At 36.6% G+C, this 20,361-nt stretch overlaps 1 protein-coding gene and 1 pseudogene across 3 annotated transcripts; one reads left to right on the forward strand and one right to left on the reverse strand.

The window, feature by feature from the left end:
- The first annotated feature begins 261 nt into the window (after window positions 1-261).
- On the forward strand, window positions 262-6,501 carry LOC139852539 (kinesin-like protein KIN-7E). 3 transcript variants are annotated; one of them, XM_071841836.1, is made up of 13 exons: window positions 262-471; window positions 641-890; window positions 1,554-1,643; window positions 1,735-1,835; window positions 1,972-2,085; window positions 2,166-2,247; window positions 2,377-2,444; window positions 2,586-2,651; window positions 2,772-2,896; window positions 2,989-3,319; window positions 3,888-4,637; window positions 5,034-5,347; window positions 5,917-6,501. In XM_071841836.1, exons 1-13 carry the CDS (start codon window positions 430-432, stop codon window positions 6,248-6,250), a joined length of 2,667 nt encoding a protein of 888 aa, XP_071697937.1. In that variant the 5' UTR covers window positions 262-429; the 3' UTR covers window positions 6,251-6,501. The 3 variants fall into 3 exon arrangements, with proteins under 3 accessions (XP_071697937.1, XP_071697939.1, XP_071697938.1); XM_071841838.1 differs by lacking the exon at window positions 262-471 and having other exon boundaries at window positions 478-754; window positions 834-890; XM_071841837.1 differs by lacking the exon at window positions 262-471 and having other exon boundaries at window positions 478-754; window positions 844-890.
- Window positions 6,502-13,374: 6,873 nt separating this feature from the next.
- LOC139855329 (ACT domain-containing protein ACR8-like) lies at window positions 13,375-14,382 on the reverse strand (annotated as a pseudogene).
- Window positions 14,383-20,361: the final 5,979 nt, after the last annotated feature.

A 20,361-nucleotide genomic window follows, 5' to 3' on the forward strand; every position in this document is an offset into this window, starting at 1 on the left:
TATTTAGTACTACGTACTACGTATGAAGAACAGAAGCTTAAACAACCAGAAAAGATCAAATAAGGTAGAGTTCATCTTTAATGGTGTCTTTCATTTTCTTAATGGGACCCACCATTTTTGAAAATTTCAAGCTTTCACCTGCTTTCTTTTACTATAAAAAAAAAAAAAAAAACAGTTACTTAGTTTTTAAGTATTGTAGGGTCCTGATAACTCATAAGCAAAGATCTCTGTTATGTGGTCTCAAATAAGAAATGGTATTTGTAGACTTAAAGTTTTAGTTGAGAATAAAGATTAAGCAAAGTTCTTAATCACCCAACAAACCCATGATTAAATCTTTCAAAACCCCCTTTTTGATTTAATGATTTTTATATTGATCATAAAAAAAACTAATCCGTATTATTTTAATTGTGTATGCAGATAAAATGGTGAATGACATGTGGGACTAAGCATTTGGTGCTTTTTGCCTTTTGGGTAAAGCTGAAACAACCACTTTGTTTATTATAACATCTTAACTGTCACTAGATAAATTAGGGTTTAGGAAAGAGATAGTGGTGGTTAAATCCTACTCCGTACTATTTTTGTGTTGATTTGTGGGGTTTACTATAGGAATAAAAAAAGGGACATGGGTATTTATTATTAGGTTAAACATTTGGTGGGGATTAAGAGAATGGGAGCAATTGGTGGTGAAGAATTGATGAATTGGGAGAAAATGGAAAATGGTGTTAATGGAAGAGAAGAGAAAATAGTCGTGTTGGTGAGATTAAGGCCTTTGAATGATAAAGAAATTTCAAGAAATGATGTCTCAGATTGGGAATGTATCAATGATACCACAGTTTTATTTAGGAATACTTTGCAGGAAAGATCCATGTTTCCTACTGCTTATGCATTTGGTAAGTGAAATTATCTGATTTGTTCTGTTAATTTATTCAAATAATTAAAATTAATTATTGTAATTGTAATGTTTGAATTCTTTTAAGGGAAATTAGTTAACACTGGGCTGCCATTTTGATATGATGGTTCATGCTTCCTTTTTTTCTTTTTCTTTTTTAAATGGGTTCGAATTTTCTTGTTAAAGTTTGTGATCTTGTGAGTAGATTCATGGGTGTATTCGAGAGCTAGATCAAATAGGAAATTAGCAATTACTTTTTCTTTTTCTTTCAACTGAGCATATATCAGCCTTCAAGTTCTGATGCTCTTTGTTACGGCAATTAATGTCATAAAGTGGTTAATTTAAGTTAAATTTATCATTTATGATAACTTGTTGTAAGTTCAAGTTCTGATGCTCTTTGTTACTTTTTCTTTTTTAGGATTTTAAGTAATTTTTGAAATCCCCTTTGAATATAATATAAGTAAATGGATATGTTTTACCTGTTCAAGCTACCCCCATGTTTCCTCTAATGAGGTTTGAACCTGAGACCTCTTGTGAGGATATAAGATTATCATGACCCAAACTTAAGTGTGAATCTAATTGGATTGATCTTGCAAATATTACAATATGATGGTTACTAGATTTATAAATCGAGTCAGTAAGTGATTTGTTTGTTTGGGAACAGACAGGGTATTTAGCGGTGATGCGACAACTAGGCAAGTCTATGATGAAGGAGCTAAAGGGATTGCACTTTCGGTGGTTAGCGGCATCAATTGTAAGTTCAGTTGACTAGTGGATGACTTTGACCTTGACAAGTATAAGACTTTGACTTTGACTATGACTAATGAATTCTACCATGTATTTAGCAAGCATTTTTGCATATGGACAAACTAGTAGTGGGAAAACATACACAATGACTGGGATAACAGAGTACACCGTGGCAGATATATATGACTATATGCAAAAAGTATGAAACTTTATTCAACTCTATTCTGTTTCTATTTTTAAATTTCAATAATTTGCACTGTAATATTCATATAAATTATATAAAATTGTTGATGAAAGTCTATTGAAGTTAAATTTTATGTTTTGTATATATATAGCATGAAGAAAGGGCGTTTGCGTTAAAATTTTCAGCAATAGAGATATATAATGAAGCTATAAGAGACCTCTTAAGCACAGATAATATTCCACTTAGGGTTTTGGATGATCCAGAGGTAAAAATTTGTGCTTTAAAGTATGTAGCATAGCAATGTATACACTATGTTCTTGATTTTTTTTTGTATCTTTTATTCAGAAAGGGACGATTATAGAGCGACTTACTGAGGAAACTTTAAGAGATTGGAACCACCTGAAGCAACTTTTATCCGTTTGTGAAGGTACTATGCATTTTTGGACGATAATTATCTATATTCACATACTAATTTAACACTACATAATCTTTATTATGGAAATAAATTAAGTAATATATTGTATGGTGAATCGGTCATTGCTGTTTTTGGTCACAGCTCAAAGAAAAGTGGGAGAGACTAACCTCAATGAAACAAGTTCAAGATCTCATCAGATTCTTAGGCTGGTATGTACAGATAAACATATGTCAATACGTGTGTATAGATATAAATACATCCATGTACAGATTTGTATGTATATGTGCATTTGTGTCTACATGTATGGCATATTGTATTCCAAACTTTACCTCTTAATGTTGTGTATGCAGACGATTGAAAGTTCAGCTCGTGAGTTCATAGGAAAAGACAAGTCAACAAAACTTACAGCTAGCGTAGTAAGAACACCGTCCTTCTACTATTATTACATCATCATTTTAAAAGAAAAAAAAAAAAGAAATAGTGATGTCGTGTGCGGGTCATAATTAAAAATCTAATTAAGTGATTATTATCTGCAGAACTTTGTTGACCTTGCTGGAAGTGAGCGTGCAGCGCAGGCATTGTCTGTGGGCCAAAGACTCAAAGAAGGTTGCCACATAAACCGTAGCTTATTGACATTATCAACTGTTATTCGGAAGCTAAGGTTTGACTATTTGGCTTCTTTGACCATTAATTAATTGTAGTCAACATTGAGAAAGTAATTGACTTTGAATGTTGACTATGGAATCCATACAGCAAGGGCAAACATGGGCATGTGAACTATCGTGACTCGAAGCTTACACGAATATTGCAGCCTTGTTTGGGAGGAAATGCACGAACTGCAATTATTTGTACCTTAAGTCCAGCTCGAGAGCACGTTGAGCAATCGAAAAATACACTTTTATTTGCCAGCTGTGCAAAGGAAGTAACAACAAATGCACAAGTTAATGTGGTTATGTCTGATAAGGCGTTGGTTAAGCATTTACAAAAAGAATTGGCTAGGTTGGAAAGCGAGCTAAGATCACCTGTACCTGCACCCACAGATTATTCAGCGCTCCTTAGGAAGAAAGATCAGCAGATTGAAAAGGTATGTTTGACTTTTTTTCTAGTCGGGTCAACCATTGGCTATTTGTTCTGCTTCAAGTTGGTTTTGAATTAGCGTGTGACTTAATTCATGGCGCAAACATTTATTAATAAACTTCTTAACGAAGAATTGCTCCAATTTGATCTATTTATGGATAAATGGGACAGTTTTTGTTTATTCTTTTCTCTAACGGGTCAAATAGGTTAAGTCAAATGAAACTGGAAATTGGTTAAAAGCGGCGTTGAATGTTGCATAATAATTAACAATAAATTAAAAAATTGCTCATCCTTATATATCATTAATATACTTCTTAATGAAGAATTGGACCATGTGTTAGTGGTTCAGTTTGATCCATTTATGGGTAAATGGGTCAATTTGTGTTTACTCTTTTCTTTAACGGGTCAAATAGGTTTAATGCGTCAAAAGTCTCCCAACAATTAACAGCTAACAAGTATAATCGTCAATTTGTGTTTACCCTGGATTTTTAATGTAATAAATAATATATATAATATAAAAGTACACTTTTTTATTTATTTTCTAATCAAGCTAACAATCTTGTTTGTATTTGCAGTTGGAGAAAGAAGTACGAGAACTTATCAAGCAAAGAGACCTTGCTCAATCTCGAATTGAGGAGTTACTATTAGCTGTAAGAAACAATCAACAAGAAAACACACGTGAAGAAGATGAATATTCAACGTATGAATCACCAAGCGTAAACTTATCGGGCAACAATCACCATCAACAAGAATCAAACGACATCTGCAAAGTTGTTAGATGCGTTGAAACCGATGAATCCACTAATGATGATCACAACATGGTTTCAGAATCACCTGGCGAATCGAGCGAAACAAACCACTCAAGAAATAGGATTAATGTCGGGTCGTCATTAGAACAAAATTTTCAAGATTTAAGGAACACGATTGATTCCTTGGTTACTACGCCACCGTATGCCGATGAAGAACCAGAAGTGGAATCGCAGGTTTCGCACGTTACGCTTACTAGAAGCAGGAGTTGTAGGCCAAATCTTATGACTAGTTCATGGCCACCGAGTTTTGAAAATACCCCACCTAATGATTTCGAGACGAGTTTTCGTGGTGGCGGCGTTGGTGGCGGCATGCAGCGGAAGATGTGGGACCTTCCGACCGCGGAATATGGCGGCGGCGATGCAAGTGGGATGCTGTTGAGAAGTGATTCACAGTCGTCACTTGGAAGTACTATGTTGGATGACGCGAAGAACAAAACATCAGGAGAGGAAGATATTCCTAGTGTGGATACGTTTGTTGCAGGGTTGAAAAAAATGGCCAAACTTCAGTATGACCAGGTTTGACTTTTGACTTTCTTGATTGTTGACTTTTAAAAAATAGAGGAGTGTTTTGGTGAACTGAGGGTCTATTTTTCTTTTAGACGGAAAACATAGTTTGTTACAAATGATATTTATTTCTCATTGTTGATGTTTGTTTGTTTGTAGATAAATTTTAAATTTTCTTAATTAAAAAACCGAGTTATAACACAAAAGAAACAAACTTTTAATGTAAGTATGCATTTCATATTCAAATACTAGATTAAAACTTAAAAAAGCTTTGTTTTTTACTCTAATAAATAAAGATTTGGGCTTTTTAAACTATTGGTAAGGAATCAGCATAAAGTAGCTTGCTTTTTATTGCTATTAGTCCAATTTGTTAACGTTGATTGTTTTGTCTTGTGTATGTTATAATAGGTTAATGGTTCAGGAGCAAATGGTGATGGTTTGGGGAAAAACGTGAAAAGCGTTGGAGTAGATTCGATTCCAGATTCGCCTCCTGAAGATTGGCTTCAACAATTTGCAAGACAGCAAAAAACGATCATTGAACTTTGGGAAGCATGCAATGTTTCTTTGATTCATCGGACGTATTTTTTCTTGTTGTTTAGAGGTGATCCAATGGATTCTATTTACATGGAGGTTGAGGTCAGACGGCTTTCGTTTCTCAAAGAAACTTTTTCAAAGGGTAATCCTGCAATTCAAGATGGACATACTCTAACTTCAGCATCAAGGTAAAAATATTCATTTTTTTAGTTTTTTTTTTTTTTGGTCTTTTATGAGTTAGGATTTGAATTGACTTTTCACCATTTTTTAAAAAATCATCTAACAAAAAGACATCGAAAAGTTGGTCCAACAGAGATTGGTGAATGGTTCATCATCATTTGTAATTAAAATGTTAGTAACAAACGCACTGAATGACGAACGGTTCAGCAAAATCATTAAAAAGAATACCTTTTTATTTTCATCCAGAATTAGTCTCTTTGACCTTATAAAAGTTGGAACACATTTTGTTGTCTTTCTTGACCAAGTTTATTCAGCTTAAAACATATGGTCTTTCGGTCTCTTGTGTGTAAAATAAGGTGGTTTTTTGTCAAAAAATATATATTTGGGATATTATCTGCAGTTTTTTATAAACTTCATATTTGCTCAATCAAATCAGATTATTTGGACCCCATTTATTTGGTAAAACAAACTAAAATTTGCCACACTTAAAATTGATCATTACGATTTCAAGTTGCAATGACAATTAAAACTCACATGCAAACGCGAACACTCACTAATGTTTGTTTGTGATGAACAGCATCAAAGCTCTTCAAAGGGAGAAAGCAATGTTGAGCAGGTTGATGAACAAACGTTTCTCCGAAGAAGAAAAGAAGAAACTTTACCAAAAATGGGGCGTCGATCCAAACTCAAAACGAAGAAGACTGCAGTTAATCAACCGTTTATGGAGCAACAGCAATGATCCAAATCACGTGCATGATAGCGCATCGATAGTTGCAAAACTGATTAGATTCTCAGAACAGGGTCAGGCTCTGAAGGAGATGTTTGGGCTTAGTTTTAGCCCACCAAAAATTGTGATGAGGAGATCGTTGGGTTCGTTGGGTTGGAAACACAGCATGTCGTCACTTAGGTGAAGTCAAAAAGGTTTTTTTTATAGTTGACTTTCAATGAACAGATTGACAAAAGTAAGGTTATAACCAATACTAGTTTAGTATGCAATTGGATGCTTATATAAGTGGTAGAATGCAATTGGATTTGGATTGTTACCGGTTTGTGGTACAAACAAGAAAGTTACTATATTTTTACTGGTTTGGGTGTGCTGTATTTTTTTTAGTGAAATACTACAATTCTTGTAACCAACCATCTATGTTAGTCTTTTTTTACTCGGACTTTTGGTAAAGTTAATATTGATCTCTTGCTCCTCTTGTGTTGTGCTAAATGTGGTAGCTGGTGATCACAAAGGAGATGACAAAAATGGTTTGCGGGACCCTAAAAAGGAAAAGTTGATGAGCTCAAAGACTTCCCAACTACTAAAAAAAGTGTTTAGCGCTACAAACTGACAAATCAACCATTTACTAGTTAAAGACCCGCGATTTCGCGGGATTTATTGAATGATGATATGTAAGATGATCTCACAAAAAAAATAAACATTAAAGCATTTTAAAAGTTCAAATGAGTATAAATATAAATTCAATATTGATGTAATTAAATTGAATAATGTAGCAAAAATTATTTCAAGTAGATATCAACTTTGACTCAAAATTGTATGAAACAGAAACTTAACCAAGATGTTTTTTTTTTTTTGGTTGGGGGGGGGGGGATAAAGGGGACGGAACCCACGGAAAACATCCAATGTAACTAAAACTCAAAAATATGTACGGAACCCACGGAAAACATCCGATGTAACTAAAACTCAAAAATATGTACAATTACAACGAATGAAAGATATAATGTATAAAAATTAAACTGAGAGATTAATAGAAATAGCTTCTCATAAAATGAACACCAATAAAAAAACACCAAATTTTGCCTTTATTATCTCTTCTATTGTCTAGTAGCATAAAGGAAGTGAAACCTAACCAGTCTCAAGACTCTCTTCACAACGAACTTAACATAATCTAGTAGCTGCAAATCAACTCCGGTTGTAACACTGGATTAGGACAAATGTAACAACCTGTATAATCATCATAGAAGAAACAAACTTATAACGAATATAATGCATCTACTATAACTTATATGAATTGATAAACCCACCTAAATGATCTTTAGTTCTTTTCAATTTACACAAAGCTCGGACTAACCAAATAATCAAACAAGAAGGTTCAAGAGGACATTAAAAAGTGTACCCCTAACAAATAATAAACCCCCTGATGTACAAAATGATAAAGGAGTCAAAATCTTTTTAACTTATAGGGTTCTATCATCATTATAAAGATAGACTAGGATCACTTTATAGAAATAGCTCATATTTGTACGTTATACGCACATATAAACAACAAATGCTCGGTGAGTTGGTTTGATTACATCAATTTTACCTGTGTTTCAATGATTCCTTGAACAACATATACTCCATTGATTCTTCGCTTCCAATAAGGTTCCATAATACACAGTTTTTCACATGATAGCAGTAAAGAAGTTACTATAATTTAACCGGCTAACATTTGATCTACAGTACAGTTATGAAATATAAGTTTATAGTCAGATAGATTAAAATGAAACATAAATAACAAATTTAATAATGTGGCACATCGTATCTTATAATGTATAATCAAATCAATAACAGCAATATTATTCTAATTATTGTAAAATTAGCTTTGAAGTCATAATTTTGCACATAAGTTGAATTTCGCACCAATATGGGCCCACAACTTACCGACAATTGAAGACTACGTTAAGGATTAAATTGGCCCCACTTCTCCTATCGGTGAAAGGTAAAAAGCATTCATCCATGACTGACATGGCAAAAGCCAACATATAATTTATTGCACACGTTAAGAATATTTAACGGAAGAATCGAGTGTTGATATATCAGAATCGACTGTTCATGCTTCACTCCAAAGAGCTTCTGCAAGTTACTGTATACCTGAAATTTTAAGAGGTAACTATGATCACCAGCCATTAATCAGAATTACTGTAACAATATGATTAACCGCGAAAATATCAAAAAAAAAAAAAAAAAAAGAGTTGAAAATACCTCATGACATTTCTGCCCACAGAATAACAAGTTTGAATAATTGGTTTCACTTGGCTTGACATCTATTTCCAGTCTACATGATTCATGATCTGAAACATAATATAGCTTTCAAAGATATCCCTCTAACATAGTTTTAACTAAGAAACTTTATGCGATAGATGGGTAAGTGCTTTAAAAACTTTAAAATCAAAATAATTACTATAAGCATAACAACAAACCTATGCATTCTTCGCTAGACATTGTATGCCGAATTGCAACAGAAGGAGAGGCCGTATGTCACTCACCTGATAGCAAACCAATGCATAATAAGTGAAGATGAGAATAAACAATGGACGGATTTAAGCTTACACCCATTTGACCTCTGACAAAATGTGTTCCGCATTGACACACAACTTTGAGTACCTTTTGCTATTAACAATTCCATCATTGGCATAATATGAAATCTCTGTGGGCACTCTACCCATTAATATGGAAAGTGGCAGAATGGCTAACTCAAGCCGACTAACAGCCCAAAAGCAAATCACGTTTTCGTCTCTCTACCCATTAATACTTTTTGGTCTTATGTTTTCTAGAAGTTCATGGATATTTAATGTTATAAATGAATTCATATAACACTGCTTATTGCTTATAACGATAATTTAACAATTTAAATAAAAACAATGAAATAGCTTGCTTTCATTTTGAAAAAGATCAATTAGTGTCACTATAAGTAGTACTCTGTATAAATTTTTTGCTTTGTAGATAATCCAAGTATATTCTACCACAGAGCTTTCAACTTTATTAACCTTGAATGGGCCAATTCCATTAATTTACAGGTTCCACTTTTTTTTAGCATGATTCTCATTATCTACTTCAATATTTGAACCTATGGATGCAACTTTCTTTTCATCTATAAGCTTCCCATGAAAGACACATCAAAGATAGCATTTTGTAACTTAATTAATCGTAAAAAAAAAATTACCTTTTGTAACTGAATAAAACAATTCAGTTATTTACCTTGAAAATATGTTGATCTGCCCCTAAGCCCTAATATCTAAACCCTAAACTCTAACCTAAACTCTAAACCCTAAACCCTAAACCCTAAACTTAAACTCTAAACCCCAAAATCTAAACCCTAACCTAAACCCTAAATCTAAACCCAAAACCCTAATCCTAAATTCTAAACCCTAAAATATAAACCCTAAATCTAAACCCTAAACCCTAAACGTAAACTCTAAACCCCAAATCTAAACCCTAAACCTTAACCTAAACCATAAATAAACCCAAAACCTATACCCTAAACCTAAACTTTAAACCCTAAAATCTAAACCCTAAACCATAACCTAAACCCTAAATCTAAACCCAAAACCCTAAACCTAAACTCTAAACCCTAAAATCTAAACCCTAAACCCTAAATTTAAACCCTAAATCTAAACCCCAAAACCAAAACCCTAAACCTAAACCCTAAACCCTAAAATCTAAACCCTAAACCCTAAATCTAAACCCTAAACCCAAAACCCTAAACCTAAACTTTAGACGCTAAAATCTAAACCCTAAACCCTAAACCTAAACCCTAAATCTAAACCTAAAACCTTAAACCTAAACTCTAAACCCTATAATCTAAACCCTTAACCATAAATCTTAACCCAAAACCCTTAACCTAAACTCAAAACCCTAAAATCTAAACCCTAAACCCTAAATTTAAACCCAAAACCCTAAACCTAAACTCTAAACCCTAAAATCTAAACCCTAAACCCTCACATAAACCCTAAATCTAAACCCTAGACATAACATCTAAACCCTAAACTCTAAATCTAAACCCCAAACTCTAAACCCTAAACCCAAACTCTAAACCCAAACCCTAAACCCTAAATCTAAACCCTAAACCCTGACCTAAACCCTAAACCCTAAATCTAAACCCCAACCCTAAATCTAAACCCTAGAATCTAAACTCTAAACGCTAAACCTAAACCCATACCCCAAACACTAAATCTAAACCCAAACCCCTAACCTAAACCCAAAAAACCCTAAATCTAAACCCTAAACCCTAACCTAAACCCTAAACCCAAAATCCTAAACAGTAAACCTAAACTCTAAACCCAACGTTGACATATAAACTAAAAAATGTTAAGAACGTTAAGGAAAAATTAAAGACAATAAGAGAAAACTTGATATGAAAATAGGCAATACATCAAAAACTACCTACAATGTACATCACAATGAATAGCATACCTGAATACAAATCATGAATCAAATAACAATAACAACAACTACATTATACAAAAATAAGTAATCTATAAAGTAACAAAGAAATATAACCATGTTATAAAACATGTAAACATTTAAAAATTTAACTATCCTATGAAATAAAATCATAGAATTGATATTAATTAAACAAGTAATTAAATACATTCGTTGTTAAGATTTGTAGAGACTACATACTGTACGAAATGACACCAAGTATGACTGACAACTTATTATCTGAACCAACAACAAAAGGCTTATACAACACATAAATAAACCAACAATGTACCTTCAACATAAAAAATTAATTGAGACCAAACCGATGAAGGTTGATTTTTCACGTTGGAACTTGTTCGGAGTAGAAGGCGCATTACAGATACAATAGAAGATACATGTACAATTGTAGATGTAACAACAAAACCAAATAAAATGAGGCAAAATTATGCCCAAAGTTCACATAACGCTACCCGATAAAAGATGTTAACCAAAGATACCTAAATAAGATTCATGTCCTAAAGAAACATCGCCAACAAACAACCCGTGAAGATACAATAGAATCAATATTCAAAGTAGGAACTAACATCATATTCCGAGTAACTTCAGATGAACTATTCAAGCGATTCAAATGTTGTAAAACACTCCTTGATGCAGCTTGTTCAGAAGAAACCAAAGTCCGCAAAAACCAAAATAATCAACAACAGGAACCGCAAAAGGGCCAGACTCATTACAAACAGATTTCGTTCATCTCTCGTGACTTAACATTATGAAATTTTAAACTAATTGACAACCAATAAATATAAACAATGTTATTACCAATTACCAAGCTCACAAAACACAATTACAAATCAAGACCACTGTAAAAGCCTAATCAACCAACATATATAACTTCATGTGATAAAGAGAAGAGTTATACCTTCATGTGCCACCTAAAAATGAAATTAAATCTAAATAGGTAAAATAGGTTAAAAATCACCCAAATAGTAGTTTGAGTGTATAAAACCTCTGTATTCATTTCACTCGGAAACTAATAATATTTTAACGTATCATAACTTGTTTGTTGATACGTGAAAAATCAACTTTAAAAGTTAGTACTACAAATATGGATGACTTAGAGTTTCGGTTGAACCCATTTTATGACCCGTTACTCAACATCCATTTAACCTAAACATTTTTTTAGCATAATCCGAAATAGAGAAAACCGTGAGTAATAAATCATCTTTAGCACTAAATATTACTAACACTACAGTCAGCGTTACGCTCTAGCAATGTGTTCATAGTTGAGCTTTCTTCTATTCTAAGAGAGTGCCAAACGGAAAGGTGCAATATGGAGTCATTCCATTATGCATGTATAGAAGATAAATTATTAATATATCTTTATAAGTTTAGACTACATGACCCGATGCAGATTAGTAGACAAATATTGTTGGTTCTCATCGGGTCAAAGTGGTCAATGCTTTGTTTGATTTTTCTAACCTCCATGATAAACCAAAACAATAGTTGATACCTAAAGTTATTTCAAAATTATGATTCAAGTGTAAAATTGTTACCATTACTATCGGAAGTAAAGGACCGAATATTTCCTCGATCATAATCAAGGAGTCTTATGGTACATCAAGTAAAATGGTAGGAGAAATCTTTCTGAAACAGAAAAAAACAGCATTAGTTACAGGTCTAGTAATCCTTACAACAGAAAATTTGGGCAGGTCATTTTTTTAATACAGGTCCAAGTGGGTCGAGTCATTTTTTTATATGTAAAGCCATAATAGAACCGAGAAACCCATTTACTGTAATACGGATGTATTTAAGGACATGAAACACTTAAACATTAACATTTACATAAAATATAAATTGAGATTTTTATTCCACCAGACACAGTACAACCACCACACACATATCGGGATCATTAAAATTTTCCATAACACTAATGGGTACCGAGCCTCATCTTGACTATACCAAAATCGGAAAGAACTCAACACTCAAATCTAAACTAAAACAATACCCAATAATACCGGACCCCATTTATAGTATAAATACATCATGTCCAACCAATCCATTTATATGATAAAAAAAAACGAATCTAAAAAATTTTAAAAAGAATGGTTTTGGGTGAATCGTTAGGTGTTGAATCGCCGTTTGTAGTTGATAACGACCGGAAATCGATTTGTTGTTGAATCTATATTGTTGTAGATGTCAGTGGAAGACGTAATAGAGATGTATAATTTGAGATTTGTGATTTTTGAATTCTGAATTTTGTAACCATAATAAAAATGGTTGGAGAACCCTAAAGAGATTCTCAAAATTTAGATTGTAGGTGTATGTTATCTTTTATGTAAATGAAGAAGAAGATGTTGAATCTTTAGATAACAATCCCCAAGACTGAATTGTTTTCTAAATTGTGTTAGACCTAATACGTGGTTTATAGGATACATATAGACATGTTTACCGTGAGTTAAACAAATTAGGGTTTATAAACACTCGGCATTCTCAAAAAAATAAATAATACGGAGTAATGTTTATAAAAATAAAAAAATAAAATAAAAAGAATTAGAAAGCAAACCTGAACCAATATATAGCTTTAAAATGAATTTAATTATGTACACTAGAATTCCTACTAAGTTTGGTACATAACCTCTGATAACACGAATAAATCCATTCAACTAAAACTATCATAGACCCCCAATAATAAGTAATGGGAATGGACATCAAAGCCTAGTGTGTATCACTCTCTATGACTCTGTATCTACCAAACCAACTAATGCAACTACTTTCCTTATATTGTTTATTATGTACAAAACCACAACATCAAACCAAACCATCACCACACTTTAATGATACAACCTTTCAAGAAAATGATTTGATGAGCCCCAGATTGTACAAGTTTCTCCTCAATAAGCTACCAAGTGAAACCATAACTGCAACACCAAGACCACTTGTGTTTCGTTCATCATTATCCGCCTTTTGACTATACATCAAAATCAATGGTGGTTCCTTTACTCTTAAATAATCCGACCCAATTCTATACATAACCGAACCTACAACTCTTGAATCCACATGATTTCCAATTGCGTCGGTAACATAAAAAATGTTAAGAGCCATACCCTCTGTTGTAGATATCTCGGCTTGAGTCACATTAATCGCTCTCTAAACGTTCTTGTCACATCGGCTAACAGCCCTGGTTTATCGGGTTTAAATAGTTCAAGTCGAACACCTTCTGATGCTCTTCTTTCAATTGCAGCTCTTAAACACATAATTACTCGTTGCTTTTCGGCTTCTGGACTAATTGGAGTTCCATCTATGTGTCTAATAAAGAATTCCTAAAACACCAAAAAGATTCAAACTTTAGCAAAATTAACATAAACCCATATCAAATTTGATCTTTTTATAAAAAGAAAATTCCTAAAACGCCAAAAAGATTAAAACTTTAGTAGAATTCAAAATAAATCCATATCAAACTTGATCTTTTTATAAAAACAAAATTCCCAAAACACCAAAAAGATTAAAACTTTAGTAAAATTAACATCAACCCATATCAAATTTGATCTTTTTATATAAACAAAATTCCTAAAACGCCAAAAAGATTAAAACTTAAAATTAACATAAACCATATCAAATTTGATCTTTCTATAAAGACAAAAAAAGTACCAGATATGCGCCATCTTCAGTAGTATTGATGGTGGCATGGAACACAACGTTTTGCATATCGGTTAACGTGCATACGACATCGAATAAAAGCTTGGGTCGATCCTTCACCTGAATATTAACAACTGAATACTCCTTTTCCAAACAGTTTTGAACAGACACCAATGGCATACATCGTGCATACATACAACCACTCTGTGGCTTATGCATTCGTTTAGAACACTACATACTTTCAGTTCCTTCTGATTAGATGAAATATCGAAAACAAAACCAACAGACAGAAGTACAGACAAACTACCAGATGCTAATTTGACACAAAACACTAAAAATCCAAAAAGAAATGTGCAGAGAACGCAACACTAATTAGGGTAACACAGAAGAATACCTTGGATCGATTGGGACTGAGTAATTATCAACGATGGTGGAAACACAGCGGCGACGGTGGTAATGATACCGCAATCCGCATGCGCACCCCATATCTATGCGGGCACCCTCTAGGGTGCGTATGCGTGTGCTCATGTGCGTTATGCGGTATGCGGATTCGTATCTAATGCCTTTGTTCCCGGAACAGCGATTACTTGGCTATCAAGTGAATATCTTTTCCATAATTACATCCGTGATTCAGGGGAGTTTGTTATGGAAAGGATTGCCATTATCTCGGATGGTTCTAGAATTAGGGTTTGCCTATATATACAAACCCTAACTATCATTCTAAACATCATCACATTACGTAACTACCATCTGCTACACGCCTTACGTAATTAAGCATCATTCTTCGTCTCTTCAAGGTTAACAGGTTAGTTCTTCATTAAACTAGCACCTACAACCTTATTTGGAGCCTTCTGATCAGCGATCGCTATCGAAGGTGGACTTAATCACTTGGCCACCCCGCCGACATCGTCATGTCGGCCAGGGTTATTCACGGTAGCCGGACCGGAGAGCCTCGTTCTAAGATCTTTAAACCCCACCCTTCTAACGTGTTGAGCAGGCATATTAAACCCCGTGATAAAATATGCATGATCAAGTGGTGCTTTCATTGAGAGCCGAATTAGTTCAAGACTGTTTAATTGCTTTTTCTTTTAAAAGGTTTTGAATTATAAGGCTTATTGTTCACGAAATTTTTTTTTGAATTTTTTCTTTTAACAGTATCATGACTTCCGAGGACTCGTCGGAACGTACTCAAACGGATAATCAGAACACACCATCTGGCAGTCAGCATACGCAGGCTATGACTACGAGGGTGGGATACGCGCCATATTTTCCACCTGTATCCGGCGAGCCTTGTCAGAGGTATAAGCCGATATATCCAGATGGGATTACACCGCCAAGGGCAAACTCGCCAGTTACCACCACGCGGTTGGATTTTTCCGCAGTGGATCCAAGGGTCATCTTGGTAGGCACTAGCGGTGAAACAGTAGGCCCGCACGTAGTATGCTGTGGCCAGGTACCTATTTATAGTACCACAGTTTCAATCCCTCTGCAGAAGCAGAGTGTTCAGCAGAATTCATCGTTTACACTGTTGCAACCTTGGCAACCACCGCGTACAATTTCGCAGTTTTTGACTCCTGCGGATGCGCAGGCATTACTTAATAGTTGGGGGTTCGGTGTCATTCCTGATGCCAATTCTCATTGGACGCCGATAACCACAGAACAGCAAAGCACTGCGCATACGGTTGGGCTTATAGCGGCATATCCTCAGGTCTCGCAGGCATCTGCACCACAGGTTTCGGCACCTTTTCAGATACCCGTATACTCTGCGTCGACAAGCCTGCCTTCTTTTCCAAATCAGCCTTGGTTGTACCCGCAGACGCCAGGGCAGCCCTGGAAAAATATTCAGGGGCAGGCAAACCTCGCAAGCCAATTTATGCAGGCGGCACCTCCTGACATGGTCCACCTATTTTCATAACCTGATTTTGTTCAGGATATGATGAGGCGTTTCTTCACAGGGCTCAAATGTGACCCTGTTAAACCACCTTTTGAGCTACCAACTACTTTCGATAAGTTTCCTCCGCATATAATTGCATATCCGTTTCCAACTGCGCCAAAGATACCTCATACGTTGGGTACTTACAATGGCTTAACTGATCCAGATGACTTCTTACAGCGTTTTGAAGGCGCAATGCGCACTCAAGGTTGGGTGGATCCGGTTGCGTGTCAGATATTTCCAATGACACTGCAGGGTATTGCTCGTGAATGGTTTAATAAGCTGCCGGCGGGTAGTATAGCCGGGTTTATGGACCTGCGGACGAAATTCTTGCTGCAATATCAGAATCAGAGGCCATGCAAACGCACTCATATCGAATGTCATGATATTGTGCAGAAATCTAAGGAATCTTTGGGTGAATTTCTCACAAGATATACTAATGAGTGTCTGCGCATACCAGATCTCAAGCCAGAGCAACAGATTTCTGGACTCATACATGGTATAAACTCAGAACGTCATCCAACACTGGTAAGGCGTCTGCGCCATACGGTCCCAACAACTTATGCGGAAGCGCTTAATGAATGCCATGACTATATGCGGAGTGGTGAAGATAATGATATTCCAACAGCTAGTTCACGCAACGAGAGGAAATACGATGATGATCGTTCGCGTGATCAAAATCGTGGCAACAACTCTCGCGGAAGGTATCCTAGCGGTGGTCCTATCAGGAATGATAAAGGGAAATCAAGTGGCAATTATCGAAACAATAATCAGCGCGGCATTAATAATCAGAACTATGCGCTGCTTAAAATTTTGTCTAAAACGCCAAAAGAAATTTTGGCAACCGAACCAGTGTGCGCAACCTTTGCAGTTCCAACTCCGCTTACAGAATTCGGTAAGCGGGATAAAACAAAGTATTGTGAATTCCATGACGATTACGGGCATGACACCAATCGATGCAAAAACTTGATGGAACGAGTGCTCGAGGCACTACGCGCAGGTAAATTGGATCACCTAAAACCACCTAAGAAGGACAAGGGAAAATCCGCAGAAGAAGGGTCGAAGGCAAAAACTTTTGCATGGCAAAAAGTTGATAAAACAAAAAACGCCGACTTAACCATTAATATGGTCGACGCAGAGAAAGTTAGCCAGCGGAGAAAGTACAATGATCATCATGACTGGGAACTTCTCCCAATCACGTTCCCTCCTGTAATGTCAACCGACACAGTTAACGAGCCCATTATCATCAAGTGTCGCATCCCTACTTGCGGAGTACAAGTTAAACGCATGCATATTGACACAGGGAGTGGCGTGGACATTATGTACGAGCATTGCTATCGTTTTCTCCCTGCAGAAGTTAAAACGCAGCTACGCCAGTCTGATATTACGTTATCTGGGTTCTCCGGGGAAAGCTCATGGCCGCTAGGCCGGATAGAGCTAATAATAGAACTCGCGGATGACAAGAATCCGCAATTGGTTAGACACGAGTTAGTTGACTTTTACGTGGTTCGTTTAACTTCGCGGTACAACGCGTTGCTCGGGAGAAATTTCATACGACGTTTTAACATTATACCGTCGGTGGTGCATGGTTTAATAAAGTTTCCTACGAAGGGAGGGGTTGCCACAATTGCTTCACATCAAACAACCGAGTTGTGTTATTCAGTTGTGCCTGTAAACATTCCCAGTGTATGAGAACAACTCACAAGCAGTACGGTCATAGCAAACCGTTTACATCCGGATAAGCGGATTAAAATCGGCGCAGGCTTGTCAGCCGAAACAAAGGCCAAATTGCACGAAATATTGACCGCTAACGCAGACGTTTTTGCGTGGCGTGAATCAGACATGACCGGGGTACCGCGAGACATTGTGGAACATAAATTGAATGTTAACCCATCACTCACGCCCGTTAGACAAAAGAAGCAGCATATGGCTCTTGAGCGCAATGATTGCCTATGCGCAGAAGTAGATAATCTTGTTAAAGCAAACATCCTATGGGAGGTGCGGTATCAGACATGGGTTGCTAATCCTGTGTTAGTCAAAAAGGCTGATGGTAATTGGCGGATGTGTGTTGATTTTAAAGACATTAATAAAGCGTGTCCTAAGGACAACTACCCTCTCCCAGAAATAGATTGGAAGGTGGAATCACTGTCAGGGTTCAGGTACAAGTGTTTTCTAGACGCGTACAAGGGTTATCACCAAATCTTAATGGTTGTGGATGATGAGGACAAGACTGCTTTCCATACGCCGCAAGGTATTTACTGTTATACGAAGATGCCCTTCGGATTAAAAAACGCAGGTGCAACCTATCAGCGCGTAATTGATGCGGCGTTCAAACACCAAATTGGTAGGAATCTTGAAGCGTACGTTGACGACCTGGTAATTAAGAGCAACACTGAAGAAGAAATGCTCGCGGACATCCTAGAAATGTTTGCGTCTCTACACAGGATAAACATGAAGCTTAACCCACTCAAATGTAGTTTTGGGGAAGAGGAAGGCAAGTTTCTAGGTCATGTGGTGACAGCGCGGGGAATCAAAGCAAATCCCAAAAAGATTGAAGCCATTGATAGTTTACCATCTCCGAAGACAAAGAAATACGTGCAGAGTCTAACCGGGAAGCTTGCGGCGATCACGCGGTTTTTGTCGAAGGCCGCAGAGCGACAATTGCCATTCTTCAATACTTTGAAGAATTGTTTAAAGAAAAAAGACTTCGTGTGGACTCAGGAAGCAGAATCAGCCTTTCAGGAGATGAAGAAGGTGCTCGCTGAATTACCAACACTCACCACGCCAGTAACAAGAGAAACGCTTACGCTGTATCTTGCGGCATCGAAAGAGGCTATCAGCTCGGTCCTTATCACAGATCGCGGAAAGGTAATCCACTTTTATTTACATGCATTATTTATTTCGCAGAAATATAACGCTGAGGTTTTCTCAGACGCAAATGCCGGTCTATTTCGTAAGCAAGACGCTGACATCAAGTGAAGTAAACTATTCACCAATAGAAAAGCTAGTATATGCGCTAGTCCACACGGCGCGGCGTTTGCGCCGGTACTTTCAAGCATATCCAATCGTGGTTCTAACTGATCAACCGATCAAACAGGTTGGTACATGCCTAATTTGCGGTAATGTCCGGGGTTACCGCATTGACTAACGCAATCATTTTTCTTTCAGGTGTTATACAAGCTTGAGATTTCTGGCCGAATGGCTAAATGGGCAGTGGAGTTAGGAGAACATGAAATAAATTTTTCTTCGCGCAGCGCGGTTAAGGGTCAAATACTTGCGGATTACCTAGCAGAGTTACCTACGGATGTCGAGGCATCCGCAGAACATCAAGATACGCCTGCACCAACTATGTCACCATGGGAGTTATACACCGATGGTGCCTGCAGCGCAGCTGGCGCGTGTGCGGGTGTAATTTTAACTGGTCCAGATGGCGAAGAGCATACATATGCGCTACGGTTTAATTTTGCTGTTACGAACAACGAAGCAGAATGCGAGGCTCTGTTAGCGGGTATGCATATTGCACATAAATTGAATGTTAAAATTCTGCACGCTTATGTGGATTCAAAGCTGGTATGTAGTCAAGTCAGCGGGGACTTTGAAGCACACGACATTGCCATGCAACAATATTTATCACTTGTTCATAACCTCGCTGACCAGTTTGAAGCTTTTCAAATCTCCCACGTAATGCGGGGGCAAAATAAGAAAGCGGATGCGCTTAGCAAATTGGCCGCTTTGGCTTTTGATCATCTGGGGAAGAAAGTTCTTATAGAAGAACTGCATGCAAAATCCATCGTTATGATGCCTTTGGTAGCACCTGTAGAGGAATCCAGCTCAACATGGATGACACCCATTATTACTTTCCTGCGGGACGGCACATCACATGCGGACTCCGTTGATGCGAAGAAGGTCCGCACCAAGGCACCACTATATGCCCTTGAGGGTGATGTCCTATATCGGAAAAATTATTTAGGGCCGCACTTAAGGTGTATTGGCCCGAAAGAGGCAGAGGAGGTTATACGCGAGGTGCATGAAGGTGCATGCGCTCTTCATTCGGGGCACAGGTCTATTGTGTCAAAAATTATGCGGCTAGGTTATTATTGTCCCACTATGTACGTAGATACCGCGCGAATAGTTAAGCAATGTGAATCTTGCCAAATACATGCACCCATCAGGAGGGTGCCTGCGCATCCTATGATACCGGTCTCCTCACCGTGGCCATTCTGCAAATGGGCAATTGACATAGTCGGACCATTTCCAAAAGGCCG

The sequence above is a fragment of the Rutidosis leptorrhynchoides genome, chromosome 6, assembly GCF_046630445.1.
Source record: "Rutidosis leptorrhynchoides isolate AG116_Rl617_1_P2 chromosome 6, CSIRO_AGI_Rlap_v1, whole genome shotgun sequence".
Classification (NCBI taxonomy): domain Eukaryota; kingdom Viridiplantae; phylum Streptophyta; class Magnoliopsida; order Asterales; family Asteraceae; genus Rutidosis; species Rutidosis leptorrhynchoides.